Genomic DNA, 21,130 nt, shown 5'->3' on the forward strand with positions numbered 1-21,130 from the left:
TTGGTAATGACTGGCCCCAGGGGAGTGGAAGGGTTGGTAATGACTGGCCCCAGGGGAGTGGAAGGGTTGGTAATGACTGGCCCCAGGGGAGTGGAAGGGTTGGTAATCACTGACCCCAGGGGAGTGGAAGGGTTGGTAACCACTGGCCCCAGGGGAGTGGAAGGGTTGGTAATTACTGGCCCCAGGGGAGTGGAAGGGTTGGTAATGACTGGCCCCAGGGGAGTGGAAGGGTTGGTAATGACTGGCCCCAGGGGAGTGGAAGGGTTGGTAATGACTGGCCCCAGGGGAGTGGAAGGGTTGGTAATCACTGGCCCCAGGGGAGTGGAAGGGTTGGTAATCACTGGCCCCAGGGGAGTGGAAGGGTTGGTAATCACTGGCCCCAGGGGAGTGGAAGGGTTGGTAATGACTGGCCCCAGGGGAGTGGAAGGGTTGGTAATCACTGGCCCCAGGGGAGTGGAAGGGTTGGTAATCACTGGCCCCAGGGGAGTGGAAGGGTTGGTAACTACTGGCCCCAGGGGAGTGGAAGGGTTGGTAATCACTGGCCCCAGGGGAGTGGAAGGGTTGGTAATTACTGGCCCCAGGGGAGGTTTTCGATCACTGGTCATATGGGTGTAGGGGAGGGATGGTTGGTGATTCATGGCTTTGGTGGTGGGGGAGGATTGGCCATCACTGGCCCTCTAGGAATGTAAGGATTGGCAATAGCTGGTCCGGGAAGGAAGGGGGGGGGGGGGGGGGGGTGATGAAGGATAGGAGTATGGGGAGAGGGTCACAAAGTTGGGTCGGTCCCTCAGCAAACAGACAGATCACCCATGCTTTAGATTGACACAGCCTATCTTGAGCCACCTCCTATAATTAGCTCCTATAGATAATTCCAGATTATATAATAAAATAAAAAAAAGTAGTTTATCAGACTTTTCACGACATGCCTGATGAAAGGAATTTCACACTTCTGCAGAATTCCAGACGTTATATAAGGCTCCTGTAGGACATACAAGGGTTGGGCCTCACCTGGCATTTACAATGTTTCCTGCATTCAATTCCACCATCTCCTCAAACCCGATGGCGAATATATCTGTCGGCTTACTTCTTCTATCTAAACAAGGAAGGAAAATTAAAATCGCTGCCATTATGAGGCCTACATAGACTGTATATTATATCTCAGCTTATACCACCACAAACAAAAAATGGCTTAGCACCGAACGTCTGGATGGAGATTCCACTTTATGGCAAGTCCCCCGTACATTTATAGCAACTTTCAGAACAGTTTTCACTTCTAGACTGTGCAGGGAGACGTCACTACAGGCACAGTAATGGTGTCATTGGAGGTATTCAAGCAATGGTGGCAATTTATGGAGAAAAAGTAACTCAGGAATTGTCTCAAATCACAAGAAGCTGAACAAGCAGCAGTCAACATCTGTACAACATAAAAAGGACAGAAACTGTACGTCATTGTTCGCTCTGATCGTATACTCTGACCAATGAATGAAGGCGATACCAGCTTAATAAAAGGTGGCACGCTTAGATCAATCAGTGGGATCAGCGGCGTCCTGACTGTTCTGCGATGAAGAATGAATGGGCATGCTCAATCTCGACATGCCTAACCCTACCATAGGTGTGCACAATCGTACCATAATGGTTGGCTGGTAGCATTATGAGGCGTAAGTTTAGCCAAGACAGAATAAAATGCAAAAGTAAAAGTTGTAAGAAACAAGGATCTTTGTCACATAACTCAAAAATCGCTTTCTTTGGTGTCAATTTTAGGACATGTGATAAATCAGAACATGCAGACAGACCTAGATGTTTTCCTTGTAGAGACTACCAACAATGTTCCCTGGAAAAAAGTGGCTCTTTTCCAAAGCGCCATTTCTCTAGTGATACATAATGAAAGAAATCGCCCTGTTAGTCAACATCCCACTCTATAACAGCCTTGCCAGAGTCTTCTAAAACGCATCAGAGATCCAACATGTATTCCATGCAGGAAAATTATAGCACCAACATGTATTCCATGAAGGAAAATCAGAAAGCCAACATGTATTCCATGAAGGAAACATCAGTAAGCCAACATGTATTCCATGAAGGAAAAATCAGAAAGCCAACATGTATTCCATGAAGGAAAAATCAGAAAGCCAACATGTATTCCATGAAGGAAAATCAGAAAGCCAACATGTATTCCATGAAGGAAAATTATAGTGCCAATATGTATTCCATTAAGGAAAAATCAGAAAGCCAACATGTATTCCATGAAGGAAAAAAATCAGAAAGCCAACATGTATTCCATGAAGGAAAAAATCAGAAAGCCAACATGTATTCCATGAAGGAAAATTACAGCGCCAACATGTATTCCATACAGGAAACAAGAGACACTATGCATTCCATGCAGGAAAATTCTAGAGCCAACATGTATTCCATGAAGGTAAATCATAGAGCCAATATGTATTACAAATTAGAATAGGAATCTTGGAGATGGGACTACCCCTGTAAGGAAGAAGGCCGGCTCCAGACAGGTAAGGTAGCTGCTTTCTCCTCTCTGCGGAGAACACTTGTACTGCCGAACATGCATCACATGTGGCTGTAGGAGTCGGGCCATGTGGGCGATAATTGAGGTGGCTGCCACCTGCGCAGTATGAGACCTCAGTTACCTTGGAACTCCTGGATCCCGGCAATTTTCGGCGCATCGAGCAGCCAGTCCGTCAGCGTCTGATTCTTAAACGCGATGCTTCGGAACTGCTTCCCGCCATTAACATTCCAGGTCCCTGCACAGATCCGGATTTTTCGCGGCTTGGCGTACCTGTAATAGTTCTCGCACATGCTCCGTAATACTCTCGGGGACGCTGCAAGAAACACGGCAAAATGTCATCAGCCTCAATAGAAAGAGTTGGGGGGGGAATTTACAGACGCTAGAATTGAAAAGTATTACAACCCCCCGCACATGAATTTACAAGGGAAGAAATTGACGTCTATGTACACCACACCAATGATCACTATGGTCGTGGCAGCCAAGATTTCGGTTGGATTCCATAAATTTTGTAACGCCTCAATAAAATCTGTTAACAAGTGAAATTTAGGGGAAACACAAATAACCGTACCTGATTGTAACATGAGCTCAGAAACTGAGCGCGCAGCAGGAGGAAGGAACAGACAGCGGGGTTAATAGCAGAAAATGGAGGGGAAAAAGACAAAAACATCCACAAGTTTCAGAAAGATGAGAATGTCATGATTAAATATAAGTGAAATTTGACACAGGAGGTCTGCGACTGAAGCTGCAGCACCTCTTCGGTTAGAGGCTCCCATGTGCTGCAGGAAAAGAGACAACCACTACGGTGTACACGTCACTTTTCACCTCTAGGGTCTTGAGAAGGACTCATACTACATAAAGAAGGATCGCCTCTTTTTTTTTTTTATTTTACAGAATCAAAATATAACACCATTTAACATTTACGGTGAACTCTATAATGTCAAAAAAATTACTTTTCTAGCCCTTGCAACTGTGCCAAAAATGCAGTAAGTTATCAAAATGTCATATGTACCTCAAAATAATATGCATAAAAATGTCAGCTCACATAAAAAAAAAAATAAACACAAGCACAGCTCAATCTATGGAAAAACAATAAAAAAAAAGTTGCAGGTCTCAGAATCTCGTAATAGAACCACTTTTTTTTTTTTTTTTTTTTGCTATTGCCAAATTGCTTTCCACCACTTAAATAAAAGTAAATAAAATAATACATAAAATATTAACCATAAAAAGATAACATAATAAGTTTGACATCGCTGTAATCGCACTGACCTGTTGAATCATACTGCCAGGTCATTTACACCGGAAAATGTTCAGAGTTATTTTTTTCAAATGTTATTCTTATTATTTATTTGCGAAGCACCATTATTAGTTCTAGGGTGCTGTCAGCATTTGGAATATATTTTTCCCTGTTTGTTTAATACATTCCAAGGTAAAGAAAAGGAATCAATCAAAACTACAATTCATCCAGCAAAAAGAAAGCTCTAGTATGGCGAATTCGATGGGAAAAAAAAATAGGGTTCTTCGAACAAAAGGTAATAGAAAGCGAGAGCAAAAATGAAAATTGGTTGTGTCCTTTGGAGGTTAAGAAGATTAGTGCGGATAACGAGAGGAGCCCCCTCTTGCAGACCAGGGCTGTTTCACATGATGGCTGCCCACTCCCCCCAGTCCCACAAGCTCGCTGCCTCGGGGTAATCCTTGACAATGATATCTCCAAACAACATATCCAAGACCTTTCTCCATGCCCTCATCATCTCCTGCCTTGACTACTGTAACCTCCTGCTCTGTGGCCTCCCCTCTAACACTCTCGCACTCCTCCAATCTATTCTAAACTCTGCTGCCCGACTAATCCACCTGTCCCCCCGCTATTCCCTGGCCTCTCCCCTCTGTCAATCCCTTCACGGCTCCCCATTGCCCAGCGACCCCAGTACAAAACCCTAACCATGACATACAAAGCCATCCACAACCTGCCTCCTCCATACATCTGTGACCTCGTGTCCCGGTACTTACCTACACGCAACCTCCGATCCTCACAAGATCTCCTTCTCTACTCCCCTCTTATCTCCTCTTCCCACAATCGCATACAAGATTTCTCTCGCGTTTCACCCCTACTCTGGAACCCTCTACCCCAACATATCAGACACTCACCTACCATCGAAAGCTTCAAAAAGAACCTGAAGACCCACCTCTTCCGGCAAGACGACAACCTGCAGTAATCACCGATCGACCAAACCGCTGCACGACCAGCTCTACCCTCGCCTACTGTATTCTCACCCATCCCTTGTAGATTGTGAGCCTTCGCGGGCAGGGTCCTCTCTCCTCCTGTACCAGTTGTGACTTATATTGTTTAAGATTATCGTACTTGTTTTTATTATGTATACCCCTCCTCACATGTAAAGCGCCATGGAATAAATGGTGCTATAATAAATAATAATCACCATAGTCAGTATTAGGACATGCAATCACTATGATCAGCGCTTTCCTTCCATGCACAGCGGTGCCCAAACACCTACTGTGTAACATTCCTGCTCTGAGTTTTGCCTTTGGATTAGTAAAATTTACCATGTAGACTTCCGGTGGTCAGAAGAGCTCGCGCTTTATCAGCCAGGTCACTGTTTAAGGTGTTTCCCAGCAGTAATACATCGATTGCTTCTTGTTTCGAGCCATCAAAAAAATTGTTCTGTATCGTCCTAGTCACCGACCGTGCACCGTCCTTCAACTTCCCACCCTGCAAAAAGTACTACGTTAATAATGCCGACGGATTTTCTATACATAAAAAGGACATTTTCTTCATTTTTTTTTTAAACCTTGTACACATCTAACAAAGCTTAAAAGGTTTAGTCTACGTGATCTATAAAAGAATCTTGGACCTTCAAGTTAGGAATCCGTGGAATCCAGAAAGTCACAGAGCAAGGTAACCGACATCTTGTGGTTTTCCCCACTTAAAGGGAACCTGCCAGGAACTTTAGGGTCACCACATTAATCATAATGCTGAGTAGGGTAGTAGAAATCAGGAATAAATCAAGTCCATAGAGATAGCTTTGAGGGAGGGACAATTTACAACTAGTTCCCCGATTCCCCCCGGAATATTCCCAGCCTCGCCTTTTGTGACCAGGAGGGTCTGTATGAAGTTGTTTTTACTACTGCATGGCTGTGGCGTTACGTGAGGAATAATGCAGAGAATCACTGCAGAGAAAAGGCAAGCCCCCGAGGCACTAGCCAGGAACCGCCCCCCCCCCCCCGAGTCACTAGCCAGGAATCGGCCCACCCCCCCGAGGCACTAGCCAGGAAGAGGACCACCCTGAGGCACTAGCAGCCTTAGGCTACTTTCACACTAGCGTTGTGCACTGCACGTCGCTATGCGTCGTTTTGTAGAAAAAACGCATCCTGCAAAAGTGCTTGCAGGATGCGTTTTTTCTCCATTGACTTGCATTAGCGTCGTCGTGCGATGGTTGCGCCGTGTTGTGGCGGACCGTCGGCTGCAAAAAACGTTACATGTAACGTTTTTTGCTGCCGACGGTCCGCCATTTCCGACCGCACATGCGCGGCTGGAACTCCGCCCCCACCTCCCTGCACCTCACAATGGGGCAGTGGATGCGCTGGAAAAATGCATCCGCTGCCCCTGTTGTGCGGCGCATTCACTGCTAGCGTCGGTACGTCGGCCCGACGCACTGCGACGGGTCGAGTACGACGCTAGTGTGAAAGTAGCCTCATTTATATGATTCAAAGTGAATTTTCTTCACAATTAAATATCCATTTCCATCCAGGAAGATGCGTCTTTATGTGTGTGACAGAATTACCTTCACTTCTATCTAAAAATCCACATGGACATACTCTTCGCACCATCCGAGGCCATGAGCCTCTGTACAGACTCCCAGAGTGTGATAAATACGTAACAGACTGGATACTACACAACACATTACATGAGATCAGAATACACCGATTATATCGCCAAAAGTCAGATAAATAACACATTTAATGGTGAAACTGAAATCCAATTAACTAGTTGAAAGATAAAAGCCATAAAGAGACTCTAGGTATAGTGAGAACCTCACCCTTTACAAGAGGGTATATACGGGAGATATAATCAGTGACCGGATGCCGTATTCGCTGCTTACAGAAGGTCAAGTCACTCATTTCCTGTGTGGAGTTTCCTGACATAATCTTAAACTTTTGAAAGATTTTGCAAGTTTTCTATTCTTCCACGAGCTAGACTCATAAATTGCTCATTTGAGAATTATACAACCATTCTGACATGACCTAAAAAGTAAGTGCACCGGTGTCATCAGGCTAAGGACCTATTAAGGGGAACCTGTCAAGTGCTGCCAGGTATATATTTCTCTGATAGACTCTGGTGCCCCCCCAGGTGATTGACAGGTCTTTCCCATAGCGAGAGCTGGAAGAATCCTCTACTTGATATAGGTTATTACTGAATACCAATGTTCACCCCACATCAGATGTGGAAATAATGCGGCAGTCGAATATGCAAGCTACATCAGCTGGAACAGGGCGAGTACATGGCCAAGTAGTATTACACCCTCATCAGCATCAGAAATGGCGATAGGTAGGTTAGAGGGGTTTTCCCAAAAAGAATACTCATCCATGGTATGGCTGCGGAGGCTTCCACTTACCTCAAAAATTGGAAAGGAGCCTTATTGAGCATGTGCGACCACCACTCGGACAGTAACATAAGCAGTGGTCGCACATGCTCAGTACTGCTTCATCCATACAGGAGACTTTGGGACCCAAGTTCTTCTAGGGATAAATGATATATATTGCCCTTGGGACACCACCTTAGCTTTTTTACACTACCCAATACCTGTGTGTTATCTTATAAGAAATACTCACCATTCATTGACAGAATCAGAAGGTGAAGAACCGAGAGGGAGCAGGAGAAAAGCAGGCGACAGGTTAGACTTTCGGAACAAAGACTTTAGGAGAAGAGAAAAATGTAACAACAGAAATCTTTACAGTGGCATGCAAGGAGTTAATACGGTCATAGACATGATGCATAAGCGGAAAGGATAAGAAAAGATAATTCCCGTTAGTATATGGTAATAGTGAGGACTAGAACGTGCAGGAGGCCACGAAGGGCAGTTAGGATCTCACCAAATGACTGCCGCCACTAAACGGCCACCAAGCAGTAAAAAGTTACCGATTGGCAGATCGAAGTGAGCGATTTGTAATACATTGCTCAGTGCACATAGGCTGCCAAGATTTTTGGCAGCGCGAGTCCACTTTACACAGGACAATGTGCTGCCGAGAGACGATCTTCTGCCCTGCACAAAGATCATTTCACCGATGAGTGAGGGTTTTTTGCTCTTTCATTGGGTGATCGGCAGCCTGTTTACACTGAAAGATTAAAATGAAACTCACGATAATCTTTCGAGAACACTCATTGACAATTATGTTTCAATGTGAATGGAGCCTTAAATTCCTCAAAAGTGAGATACGCTAGGGTAGATGCCTGTAGCGCAGCTTATCAACTGGGTGTAAATGGTCAAAGCAAGTCTATTTTCAGTAACACAGGAGGCATACACTTATTTTTACATTGACTCTTCTTGTAGGTTGAATTGATGAATGGTTGTCAGTAACCTCTTATATCAGCTCCCCTACTTTATTGTACGGTTATCTCTGCAAAACAAGGATGCAGGGTCACTGAACAATGATATTTGCTGATATGTTAATAACACATTATACCGGGCCATGGAGTTTCTTGATTTCCTAAGCTTCTCGATACCTCCTCTCTGTGCTTGCCTCAGGTGGTGTTAATTGGCCTAGGAAGCACTGAAGTTATAGCTGCTCTTATCGTGGCGAGTTAGCGGAAGGGCAAGCCATGTGTATTCAGGCTAGCGGACTAGAGCAACCACTGAACCCCCCACCACCTTGTGTCTCCACATTTTGAGGTGTGGAGAAATGGCAGGGGAGGGGCAGTCAGTGCTCTAGTCCGCTAGCCTGAAACCGTATGGACCCGGGCTCATCCCACTGAACGCCCACTCTCCTTTTAGAAGGACATAATACTACTTAGATAACACAGGCTGGGGGTAAAATAGTGTGGCAATGTTTTAATGAACCACAACGCAGGTAAATAACACAAAACAGTCCCAGCAAAATACCTAAGCTGGTGCAAAATTACAGAGCCTTAAGCTGACTTGCCGGGATAAAAGCAGCTGTGACTTCAGAGCTTCCAGGGCCGACTCCTCCCCCCTTGCGGCAATCATAGAGATAAGCTTAAGAAGTTGACTGTCCATAGAAGTACAAGGCCAGGTGACCGGAGGGTCACAACCTGGCTTCTCCGAACATCTCCATGGAGACAGGTGACCAGTGGGTCCTAATCCTGGCTTTCCCAAACGTATCTATGGGGCTCAGGTGACTACCCCAAACATATCCATGGGTTCAGTGATGGTCAATAGATCAGATCTGTATTCTTTCAGCCTGGCTGTGGATTTGTAAAGACTCTCCGATTCTCTGGATCTCTTGAGTGTCTTGTTACAGAGGCATATCCCCTTTTTATAGTTCACAACTATTGTCCTTCAAGCCATAATCCACAGTTCAAGGGGAAGGGGTGATTAGGTTAACCAGCATTGTTTTATTATTTATAGTTTAACCCTCAATGTCTGCGAGTCAACAAACTGCATGGCCTGGTATAATGTGTAATTAACATATCAGAAAATATTGTTCAGAGACCCTACACCCAGGTTTTGCCAAGATAACAGTACAATAAACTGTATGAGTTCATATAAGGGGTAAATAACCATTCATCAATTTATGAATATCAATTGCTGTGTCCTCACAGGTACTCTAGAATTAAATGCCTGTAGGGAGTCCGTCACCCCCACAACACAAAGTAAATTAAGCACATTGTCGTACGGGGGGCCTGTAGTAATTGTAGGACTTGGCATGGCCAAAAGCTCCGTGCAGTTTTTCCTAGTTCAATTAGCCTGCTCCGCTGCCTCCCTGTATTTTGATAGACAGCACTCATTCCTGGCAAACTGGCCTGCCCAAACACAAACGTCCGGGATGCGCCGCGCACACAATCAACAAGTGGGGATTACCAAAGCAAGAAGTGGAGAGTCCCTTTAAATGGTTAGAAGAGGTGAACTAAACACACCACATGAATGCTCGTCAGTCTTAAAAGGTTTTTCGGGGCTTCATTTAAATTTTGGGAGAATGACTGCAGATTGCCAAATGCTAATGGTTGGTGACGTGCACACCCTAAGGATTTCTCTCTATGGTCAAGACACGGCAGGTAAGCAATTTGCACATTGTGGACAGGTAGAGACTAGCAGCTTTTCCGGATTCTCTCAATGTAATGTTATGCTCACAGAAATGACACTAAACAATGCAATATTGAGAGGAGGGGATGAAAGACTAGTCGGCACATCGCATACTCGGCACAAGAAGACAGTTCAAGCTGGAAACAGATAGAAATCCTGACAGTGTGCACAGTACAGGCCATCAGGGTACGGAAATCTGCAGTTATAAAAACTGACTGCAGAAATTTAGATGAAGCCCCTTTAAAGTAAAAACTAACAAGAAGCGTAAGAAACAATCCAGGAATGTGCAGTCGCAAGGGACCAGAAAAGGAAAATCTCTTGAGGTCGATGTGACTGATGGAGAAAAGTTCATGGCATCATCCTGAGCCGAGAACGGCCAGTAACGATGTGTCCGATACGAAGGACAGACCATGCATAAAACATACCGGAGACCGAGAGATCCAGAGGATATTGCTCACAATTTAGGTAAATTATATCAGGACAGACCAATCACTAAAATCTAACAAGTTTCTGATGTTAAAAAAGAATGTTATTGGTCATTTATTAATTTTCTTCTTCATTCTGTTATCATATCCATTACCAAGACCTGAACAAGTTGTAGCAAAATCGTGGAAAATCTTTTACATAGAAAATACAGTTTTCCAATTTTTTTTAGTTATTTTTTATAAATCCTCAGGGTTTTCAAGGTCTCTGCTTGCAGTTACTCATTAGCGACTGAAGAGGGGTCTCGTGTGGGGGACCCTTGTCTGTGAGGAACAGCAAGTAGCAGAACTAGAACTATACACACACACACAACTTGGATATAAGTTTGTGGAAGCAAAGTTGCAAGTGACCTGTGACCTATAATCTAACTTTTTTTTTGTGAAGGTCACGCAGCAGTAGGTACCAACCCAATCCCATCGCCAACATGAGTTTTCTAACAAATGACCCTCAGTTCAGGTGATTCCAGTGGAAAATAGAAAGGTCGGATTTTGTCTAGAGGTGCAATTGCCATAACTGTATAATTTGGCCACATGCAAAAGCATAATATGTGCAACATGAGCAAGATCGTGAACATCACGACTACTCTGACGACGAGGCTCTTTCGGAATTCCATAGACAATTGGATATTTTACAGCCTGAATCTCCAAAACAACAAACACAAGCATCGCAGTATCACAGGAATACAAGCCAGCTACGGTCTACAAATCCATCCGGACCTACAGCCGCCTGCCCTCGTGAATCGCAGCCAATTAAACATGTGCGGCTCCTAGCAGAAGCAAAACGGGGGCAATTTATCGGATTCCCCCAACGCCTCCTTATGTACCACACCTTAGCTTTTCCCTCCAGAGCTCCAGTGCCGGCGTAGATTTTACTGATGGAGTCTCCGTTTATGGACCACATGGAGCGGAAAACTTCCTGGAAGCGGGTGACCAGCTGCGGCTTCTCTGCCAGGCCAAGGATTTCCAGCTGTTTTAACAGTATCTGAGAATAAGGAGAATTAATAAATCATTTAGCAGTTTTGGTTCCAAAAACGTAAAGGGTTGCATTCATTTAGGAAAAAGGTACATTCAATTAGTTCACTTTTCATGAATATTTCAGCATGCATTCCGCACCCAGATCCAAAAGAAAAACCGACTTAAAAGCCTCCCACTGCTCGCAATGGGAAATCCGCATTGCCAAACAATTTCCTGCAGCAATTTGGAAAACCGCTTCATTAAGTGTCAATGAGCAGCACGCAAATAAGTGTCAGTAACTAGTCATGACACGCTCGTGACCACGCTGCAGCTGAAAACTTCCATCCTGCGGACAGCTACACTCGAGGGAAAAATTTACAAAAAGGAAAAAAAAAAAGGGCAGCAAAAAAATTTGCACAGGTATCCCCATTCACTTTTATGGGAGTCACAGAAACCAAAAATATATGTAAATATGCTGCCACCTCTCCAATAATTATCTGCATGGAGGTGGCATCCAGCTCCAAGGGAAAAGATAGACCCCAGCTTTCTAGTATGTTTTAAGGGGTAACGTTTCTCCTTGTGGAGAGTGACAAGCCTGGCATGTCAAGAGTTAGGACACTTAGAAGCCATGCATGCTCCTCTGGGAAACTAAATATGCAGATTGCCTCTTCAGAGAGGAGGAGGACTAAAACTCTAGCACCGCCTATCGGAAGCAGAGATCCTAAAAGTCCATATCGACTCTTTAACGAGCCTTGCAATATGACTTGGGATAAAAGCCAAACCAGAATCTCAAATTTAAGACATGGTGTTTTGGGGTGTTGCCCCTCATCAGTGTAAAGTATGAGATTTGATTTGGCTAAGTGAAGAGACAATTTGCATGTTTAATTTCCCAGTGAAGCATGGCTTTTAAGTCTCCTCACTCTGACTTTCTAGCCTTGGCTTGTCACTCTCCACAAGGAGAAACGTTACCCCATAGACCCCAGTCCAGAGCCGCTCACAGACAAATCAGATCTCATACTTTGCACTGATGAGGTGCAACATCCCAAAACACTGTTTTCTATTCCTCTCTGACGAGACAATTTTCATACTAGAAAGCTGAAACACGACTTCGGTCTCTCCCTGGACTTCAATAATCAGCTATAACCCGATTCCACAGAGTGCTGGCGTCCTCTTGTTTTGTCCAACATGGTTTTAAAGAAAAAAAAAAAGATTGATAGATCAGGAACCCGGGACCAAAAGTGGAAGCAGTGGCTCATAAGTGGATAAAAGAGCGGATTTATCAGATACATGATATAGCACAGCATATCTTATATTTGCTTGTACTAATGATTTATGCAACTTTTGATAAAATTACAGTGTCGATTTATGATCATACTATATATATTCCTCTCCACGAGATGGTGCTAGGTCCATAACGCACGACACATGGAAGACACAGAACCCATTCAGGACAAATAAAAAGGAGCCCATCTCATTATAATCATTAGATCGGGAATAATCGTTGCTTTGGCTTCGTACACTGAAGGTAATGGCTTTACAGTAGCGATATTTTACAATCTGCAGCTGCGTTAGACACCGGACGCTGGCTGTAAATCATCTTCTAATCCAAGTTCTATTAAATCAGAAAGCTGATGTCCTGGAAAACATTCCTGCAGATCGCTGACTGACCGTCTGGCAGGACGAGGACTGGAAAGATTACACTGGATGTTATGTCACAGTCAGAGATTTTCCTGGAAGTCCGGCTTGAATCACAGCGACCATTAGAATTAAGTTTGTAAAAATCAGAGATATGTGCGAATAGGTAAAAAGTTTTATATATTTGGAGAAAATGTCATGTTCCTCCCCTTTTGCTTCATTTAGGCTCTCAGTATATATTCAGAAACTTTTACGGTTACCAAAAAGAAGGACTTCAGGAAATAGAGAGAGAGGAAAGGTAGAAATGCTGCTGAAGTTGCTCTACCTCAGCCTGTGCGGTGACAGGGGCGAGAGTCAATTAGTTATAGATCTATTCTGAATGCGGCATCCAGGGTCATATTTCTCTCCAGCTGCTATACCAATGCCTCAACCCTTTGCCAGTCACTGCACTGGTTGCCCTTCCACTACAGCATACAATATATATTTATCAGACTCACCCACAAAGCTCTCCATAGTGCTGCACCGCCTTACATCTCCTCCCTCAGCTCTGTCTACTAACCTTACTCTTCCCTGTCCAGCTGCTACACCGATGCCTTCACCCTTCAGCCACTTCACTGGTTGCCCTTCCACTACAGCATACAATATATATTTATCAGACTCACCCACAAAGCTCCCCATAGTGCTGCACCGCCTTACATCTCCTCCCTCAGCTCTGTCTACTAACCTTACTCTTCCCTGTCCAGCTGCTACACCGATGCCTCCACCCTTCAGCCACTTCACTGGTTGCCCTTCCACTACAGCATACAATATATATTTATCAGACTCACCCACAAAGCTCTCCATAGTGCTGCACCGCCTTACATCTCCTCCCTCAGCTCTGTCTACTAACCTTACTCTTCCCTGTCCAGCTGCTACACCGATGCCTTCACCCTTCAGCCACTTCACTGGTTGCCCTTCCAATACAGAATATAATATATATTTATCAGACTCACCCACAAAGCTCCCCATAGCGCTGCACCGCCTTACATCTCCTCCCTCAGCTCTGTCTACCAACCCAACTTTACTCTGCACCATTCTGCACTGCCTTACATCTCCTCCCTCATTTGTCTACCACAGTATCTGCTACTCACAATTATTCTAGTGCTGCACCAATTCTCTGGAATGCACTACCCCGGATAATCAGATGAATTCACAAGAGACACATCCATTTAGGCAGGCCTTTCACATTTGATAAAGTGACTCTTGCTCTTAAAAGCACCATTATTTCTCAGAACTTGATCTCACTCCCCCTTCACACACTACTTCCCCACACTCTTTACATTATGCCACCCTGGCTGGCTAGATCATGTTGCTTATCAGATCAATCACTATGTCTTCTCCCACCTCAGGCAATCACACCTCAGCATCTGGAGTAACCTGAGCCAAGTGAAGTGTGACGTTCTCCTCACCTCAAGTCCCAGGAAAGCCTGGACGCTGTTTGTCCTGTCCAGACAGTCCAAGCAGTTGGTCCTTATGCTGCCGCTCTGTGCTCTGAGACAAAAAGCAGAAACACACAGAGGTCATTGGAATGGATCATACTGGAGTACGCAGACACGAAGCACCGGAGAACCTGTGGAAGTGTAACTCCAGTATGGCCATAACATAATAAATGTCACGGAGGCGCTTGCTCTAGAGCTGGAGTCTTTAACCTATGGCTCTCCAGATGTTGCAAAACTATGACTTTCAGCATGCTAGCAACAGTAAGGGCATACCAGGAGTTTTAGTTTTGCAATAGCTGGAGAGCCAAGGATTGGAGACCATTACTCGTTCATGTGAAGGAAAAATATAGTGCGGGGGTGCAGCACACCAGTGACAAAGGCTCTTGTTGTTAGAATAGCTGGGGGTCCACAGCCTTCGACCCCCAAAGATCCTAGCAACATGCCATTAAAAATAACTTATTTACAAGCAGAAAAAACACAGACCTGTGAACTCCATCTTTATCCATGGAAAAGAAACCACATTCCTCCAAGAAACTGACTACTTTGGGCTTCAGGACGCTGAGGAGTTTCTCAGCTTTGCCACCTCTAACCATCTGATGGTAGTCGAAATTCACCATCAAGATATCAGACACATGTTCTGATGCCTTCAAATGACTCTACGGAAAAGACAGAAAGTGGCCAAGTATTAAAATCACATTCACAATGTTAAAGAGATGACTCAGTCTCAACAGCAAGAATATACCTCGGGGGTGTTAGCCCCGTACCTGAAAGGCTTTGCTAAGCATTGCTTCTCCTTCCTTGGACCCAAGAAGATTGACAACCACTTGTCTTCCATAAAGTCTCTTCAGTGTCTGGAAATGCCTGAAATGAAGACAACGTCAAACTTAGAGGAGCGCTTCCCAATACAGAGAAAACCCTGCTGAACACAGATTTTGGTGGGATCAGTCGACCATCTATTGTGTATGGGGGTATCTCGGACTCCTTCCTTATAGCAGATACCGGGGAAATTTAAAAAATTAAAAATCGTGAATGTTGGCTTTACATCTCCAATGTGCATTTTATCCTTTCCTCCAAATGCCAAAAAAATAAAACGTGTACATACATTTGCACATCTATATTTTGGGTGAAACTCTTTTGCAAGAAAATGGATTGTCCATGCAACTGTATGGTATATTGCATGGGGGCCAAAATTCGGTGGCTTTAAGCAACACACAGACCAACAATGTATTAGTGTAGGAAATCAATCAGCGAAGATTAACTGAATCAGTCTGTTTTCTTCTGCCCCTGGATGTAAACAATACCTTTCACTGACAGAAAACAGATCTTGAAAATGGTGAATGAAATAATGCAGACAGTGGCTTGTAGCCAAGGTTCATACATCCTTTAGAATAAATATAAAACAATACAATATAAGAAAGTGGCCGAAGTAAGGTAATAGATCCCAAAATGATTGCACCGACCTGTCAAATGCTGGTGCGTTGGCCTCAAACCCTCTGGACATCCTCACCCGGTGAGACCCAACCTTCCAGAAAAAGATTATTAGAATAAGTTTCATTAGTCCAGGTATAGAGACTTCATACTAAATATTATTTATCAATAACCATGTGATAAAAGGTCCCTGTGCATTATGCAGCCCAGGTAAAGGAGGTGGAGGACATAGCTGCTTCTACAGGGTTAATCTGCAAGAAGAGGACGTAACTGCTTCTAAAAAGAGTCAATCTGCAAAAGCAGGAAATGGGTATCTGTAGGAATATACACACAGAACCAACAAAAACCACAATGAAGGGCAAGCGGTGACCGGATATACCTCAAGTCATATTTCTAGCCTTCTCCTACTGCTCTATAGTACACAGGAATCCATCTTACAATGCTTCATATATAATACTGTTAAGCCCCCAAACATGTTAGGCTAATGTCAGCCGAAATTGACGGGTTTGGCCAACAGTCTAATGTGTATGGGAGCCTAGGACAATTTAACGTCGGGCAACATATCGATCTGACATGTCCAGTTTTGGACTCCTGATGATACGGTCTTCCAGAGATATGCCATCACCATGGCGACGGCTCTCTCAGAGTATACAGAAGCACTGTGTATGGTAGAGTCGGCTGAGATGGCTGGTAGCCGAATGAGGTGTATGGCCGACTTTAAAACTTATTACATTTATCTGATAATCTATAATGCTTGATAAAATAGGTCTTGCAAAGATTCACATTGCAGATATGCAGACATGCTGGCAAATAAGTTGATGGTAGTCCAAGAGACCGTGACTTTCTCAACAATGATTCTTGCTTATTTACTGGAATTTACTATGGCATGTGTATCACTTGATAACCATGCCCAAGGTTTGAAGAAGTGACTCTTGTACTTCGTAAATGAGCAATCTGGCTTCTTGGTGAGCTGATCATTTGGAGAAGATTGGGCTACTCTAACATTACTATTCAGCATAAACTGAGACCGCAGCACAGATCTCCGCTGTGTTTACATGCTGTATACTTCCTGTCTACCCCCAAAAACACAATGAAATCTCCCAGGTCATAAGCAGGAAGTCTCACACAGTTGTCAATAGGTAGACAGCAGAGATTACTAAATTAGGATTTTTTTTTTAACTTCTCCAAAAAATGAAAAAGATTATGAAAAATAAAATTATTTTATAGATGTGTACGAAGTTTCAGATGGACTTTAAAGGTCCTCATTAAAGAATATTGGAAAACTAGTACTCTGCTGTATGCAGAAACTCAGATTTAAAAAGACTCACCTGCAAACCTGGCTGCTCCCAAAACAGTGGGACGGACCCTCGTATTTGTATAAATGACGACACGCAGTCATCGAGGTATATCACCTGTGGAAGAACGAGACGCCCGTCAGTGCGATCACCAACACTAGAATATAACTACCTGCTGACAACGCTCCTCCAGAGCAAGCAATCCATGTATACAATGGGTAATGAGAAGGGTGCGAGGTTTGAACGAACTGTACTAGTAGGCAAGAGACATCACAAAACAGCAAGTATTGAATAACAATATACATCCCAGTAAATTCCAGAACTCCTGACATGCCTTGAGCAGCCCAGGGATATGGGGAAGGAAAAGTGGCTGTGATTTTCTTGGAAGGAATCCATGACTATATGACCCTTATGGCATGGCGCCTGGTCCTCCTGCCATAGTCTTCATAGCTGCCATGAATGGAAGAACCTGGTCAGCCACAGTGGTCATGCAAACCTCCAATCCAGATGCCCATCCATTGATTCCCGAAACCATTTCTCCATCTCCTCCAGCCACAATTGCTGACACCTAACAGGAAGGGTTCATCGATTAATGCTGCTTGTGCCAAGCTCGGACCCTCTCGTTAGCATGGCGTTCTTTGTTAACTTCAGTTCTTGCTATACGTTGGCTACAGAAAGGCTCGTCATCCGTTGTGTAGCCTAGTTGTGCGTTCTGTATCAGGTCAATTCTTCACTTCCTCCTCTGATCCCTTTCATCGACAAGATATTTACATCTAGTGAAAGGGGATCCTGTGGACATATCTTCCATATAGTCTTACAAAGAAAACATTCGCCCCAATTACTCTAGAACCAAGCTAAAATCCGTCATGTACAATAAAGTAAATATAAGGAATAATATACCGTAATACATCGATTCATTGTTTGCGTATATCTTAGCGCCCATACGGTGTCACAGTGAGTTTGCACTGGCATTTTGGTTTTGCATCAATAATACATACGGACTGATGTTTGAGGGTGTACGAAGCCTATATTGAAACCCCCTCATGTGCCACCATATGGTACCCTTACTTCTAGAGGAGAATATCTCCAGAATACAACATATGATAAAATCGGGAACTTTTGGTTCTTTTCCTGTGGATAAGTGATGATATAACAGTGGTGCAGCAGATTTTAATGGCTGTCCTATTAGGATACAGTGGAGTTGAGCCATAACACAGTAGGTTACAAATTGAGCTCTGCTTCATCTATACTGTATGGATTCGGATATCCAAGATCAGACTCACCTGCTCCGTTTCAACAAAATTTGCCACTTGGCCGTTGTCATTTGTGCCGCGCACATTAAACCTGGTCCCGGCTCGCTCACAGCTGAGCCGGGAAATGATGCAAGCCTTGGCCTGCTTGTGAGCGGCATAAATAGTCCTAATCTCGACTCCCCCGCACATGAGACGCAGCAGCCAGTCATCGCAATTCACCCCGTAGTGCTTCAGGTGGAGGTGCAGGGACTGGTTCCTGGGGAAGAAGGAAACAAATAGTGATCGGTTATAACAGTATCATCCAGCACTAATGCAACGCAAGGACAAAAAAAAATCCTGAAAATCCTTTGAAGAAGTCTCAAGAAAGTCTTTTTTTCTCCTTTACTTTGTGAGACAGCAAGAGATTAATTTACAGCAGAGGCTAAATCCAGGCCCTAGGCAGGAACTGCGGAGTGTAACCTGCCCCCCGCTCACATCCTCGGGCTCCATTGGGAATAGTTAGAGGGTCTCGGTAATAAAGGAGGACTCATCCTCATATCCAGTGGCTGCAAGAAACTGGTTAAACTGGTGAGAAATCCACCTGCTGCCCTTAAGTAACCAAGAAAAAAAAAAAAAAAATCTAAATTTTCTTTCTGTATCGAAATCCCCTGAATACAGCAGTGTGGCTCATTGGTGACCCCAGGACCCTCCAGCCCACCCAGGTGCATGCTTCATTCCTGTATGATCACTTGGGGTCCGGCTGCTGAGAACACTTCCAATCCTGAGACCAGGGGTCCTAAAGTCTCGGGGTAAATGAAGTAATAGTGAGCTTGCACGACCTTCACTTCTATATAACGTGACCAGAGCAGTGGTCGCACATGCTCATTACTGCTCCATTCACACAGGGAATTATGGGACCCCAATTCTCGTGATGACCATCAGAAACCAGACCCCCGCTATCACATACTTATATCACCCATCTACAGGATAGATCATGGTTTAACAAAACACATAATTCCTTAACAGTTTTCTTGGTGTGCTGTAAAATGTGAGGGTCCCACCAGTTCACTCCCACCCACCTATATAAAGACAGACCCACCAGAAGAAGCGCGTACTGTAAATGTGAGGGTTCCACCAGTGCACACCCACCCACCTATATAATGACAGACCCACCAGAAGAAGCGCGTACTGTAAATGTGAGGGTCCCACCAGTGCACACCCACCCACCTATATAATGACAGACCCACCAGAAGAAGCGGTTGTCCGTTCTTTGCTCCTGTGTACTCCGGTGAGCATTGAGGCTAAGGTCCATGCTGACGCCAGAGGACGACCACGCAAAGTAGAAACTGCCTGAGTTTAGGACCTTTCGGACTTCTGATATTCGGTCTTCATCTGTTGGGTCCATTCTTAATGTGATGAACTCAGTGGAGGTGACACGGAACACCTCCGAGTCCTGAATCTTTCCTACGGACATGCACCCGGTGACCACCACCACGTAATGGGACATGGTCTCCCCTGAAAGTGACAAGAAGGACTCGTTAGTAACACGTACTGATGTCGCTAGAACTTTAGGACTAATAAATTTTTTGCTGGGGGCATCACTCACAAAACTACACATCTACTCCATTCTGAAGCTGCAGGCCAGAAGAGGACTCGTGGGGCAGTGTATCCCACCCTCTGTGGCCTAGGGAATCCCTTTAGATCAGGTTCTATTTAAGCAGCACTTCAAAGGTTACACAGAGGGAGTGGGCTCGGTCACTAAATCAGCACCCAGGGGGTATGACAATATTTACATTCCAATATATTTCTATTTTTTTACAATTTGCTTTCACTAATATAATGTAGTTAACGTTAATAGTAAAAAAAATAAACAAATTATATATATTTATATTTTTATATTATGATATACGTGGTGACGCGTTTCAGATGTAGTATCCTAGTTTCTCAAGATATATATATGTTTCTCAGTTCTATGAATTTTTAGAATCAATTGACCCCTAGGGTAAATGCTTTGAAGAAAAAACAAAAAATTAGCCCAAAATGGTATCAATCACTGCAATAGCTACAGCTTGCGAGGCATAAAACGAGCCCTCATATATAAACCGAAATTTAGACACACAAAAAAAAAAAAAAAAAAGACCCATAACTTTTTTTTTAAATATAAACAAAAGTTTAAAATTGTTGTAATCTAAAATATTTAAAAACTATACACTTTTTTAGCTATGGCAGCAATTGTACAGATTTGTAGAATCATGCAACCAGGTCATTTTTACTGCACAAAGAATGCCATCAAAATGAAACAAGAAACAAATGGCAACAAATATTACCGTAAATCTTTTCTTTTAATCCCCACCACTTTCCCCCCCACTCTGGAGTTTTTTAGCCCGTTTTTCCAGTAAATTATGTAGTAAAATGAGTGATATCTTTCAAAACTACTACTTGGAAAAAAAAACAAACAAAAAAAAACCCACAATCCCTCATAAGGCTAGGTAGATAAAAAAATAAAGTTTTGACGCTTAAAAAAAAAAACGAAAATTGTGGAGTGGTTAATACGGCACTGGTACAGAGAGAGGCCTAGCCTTATAATAGATGTGAGCCAGAATTAAAGTGATCAAGCCAAGTCCAGTATCTCTTACCGAGATTTAACCGAAGAACTCCCAGGAGGCCGTACGCATCCATGACTTTACTGAACGAGCTCTTAATGGCTTCCTTTTCTGCAGAGGCTGCAAAAGTTAAGAATAGAAAAATCGCAGGAGTTAACAACCGGCATTGTGTAATGGAAACCAATAATCTGCTACCGTAGGTGTACAGAATACGTAAGGGAATCGTTTGAATAG

At 43.8% G+C, this 21,130-nt stretch overlaps 1 protein-coding gene across 7 annotated transcripts in view; it reads right to left on the reverse strand.

Annotated features, from left to right (window-relative positions):
• Positions 1-21,130, reverse strand: part of SYNJ1 (synaptojanin 1) — a 72,894-nt gene that overhangs the window by 34,643 nt on the left and 17,121 nt on the right. For 3 of the 7 annotated variants that reach the window (XM_069760854.1, XM_069760855.1, XM_069760850.1), the window contains exons 3-15: positions 20,930-21,016; positions 19,541-19,808; positions 18,345-18,570; positions 17,095-17,178; positions 15,799-15,860; positions 15,103-15,199; positions 14,822-14,994; positions 14,309-14,390; positions 11,101-11,253; positions 5,075-5,231; positions 3,087-3,110; positions 2,640-2,831; positions 1,009-1,093 (exon numbers count right to left, since the gene is read on the reverse strand). In XM_069760854.1, the coding sequence (XP_069616955.1) occupies positions 1,009-1,093; positions 2,640-2,831; positions 3,087-3,110; positions 5,075-5,231; positions 11,101-11,253; positions 14,309-14,390; positions 14,822-14,994; positions 15,103-15,199; positions 15,799-15,860; positions 17,095-17,178; positions 18,345-18,570; positions 19,541-19,808; positions 20,930-21,016 (1,690 nt within the window). Of the gene's footprint in view, positions 1-1,008; positions 1,094-2,639; positions 2,832-3,086; positions 3,111-5,074; positions 5,241-11,100; positions 11,254-14,308; positions 14,391-14,821; positions 14,995-15,102; positions 15,200-15,798; positions 15,861-17,094; positions 17,179-18,344; positions 18,571-19,540; positions 19,809-20,929; positions 21,017-21,130 lie in introns of all 7 variants that reach the window. The other 4 variants (XM_069760852.1, XM_069760849.1, XM_069760853.1 and 1 more) reach the window with 2 other exon arrangements.

Source organism: Ranitomeya imitator, chromosome 3 (assembly GCF_032444005.1).
Source record: "Ranitomeya imitator isolate aRanImi1 chromosome 3, aRanImi1.pri, whole genome shotgun sequence".
NCBI classification, from domain to species: domain Eukaryota; kingdom Metazoa; phylum Chordata; class Amphibia; order Anura; family Dendrobatidae; genus Ranitomeya; species Ranitomeya imitator.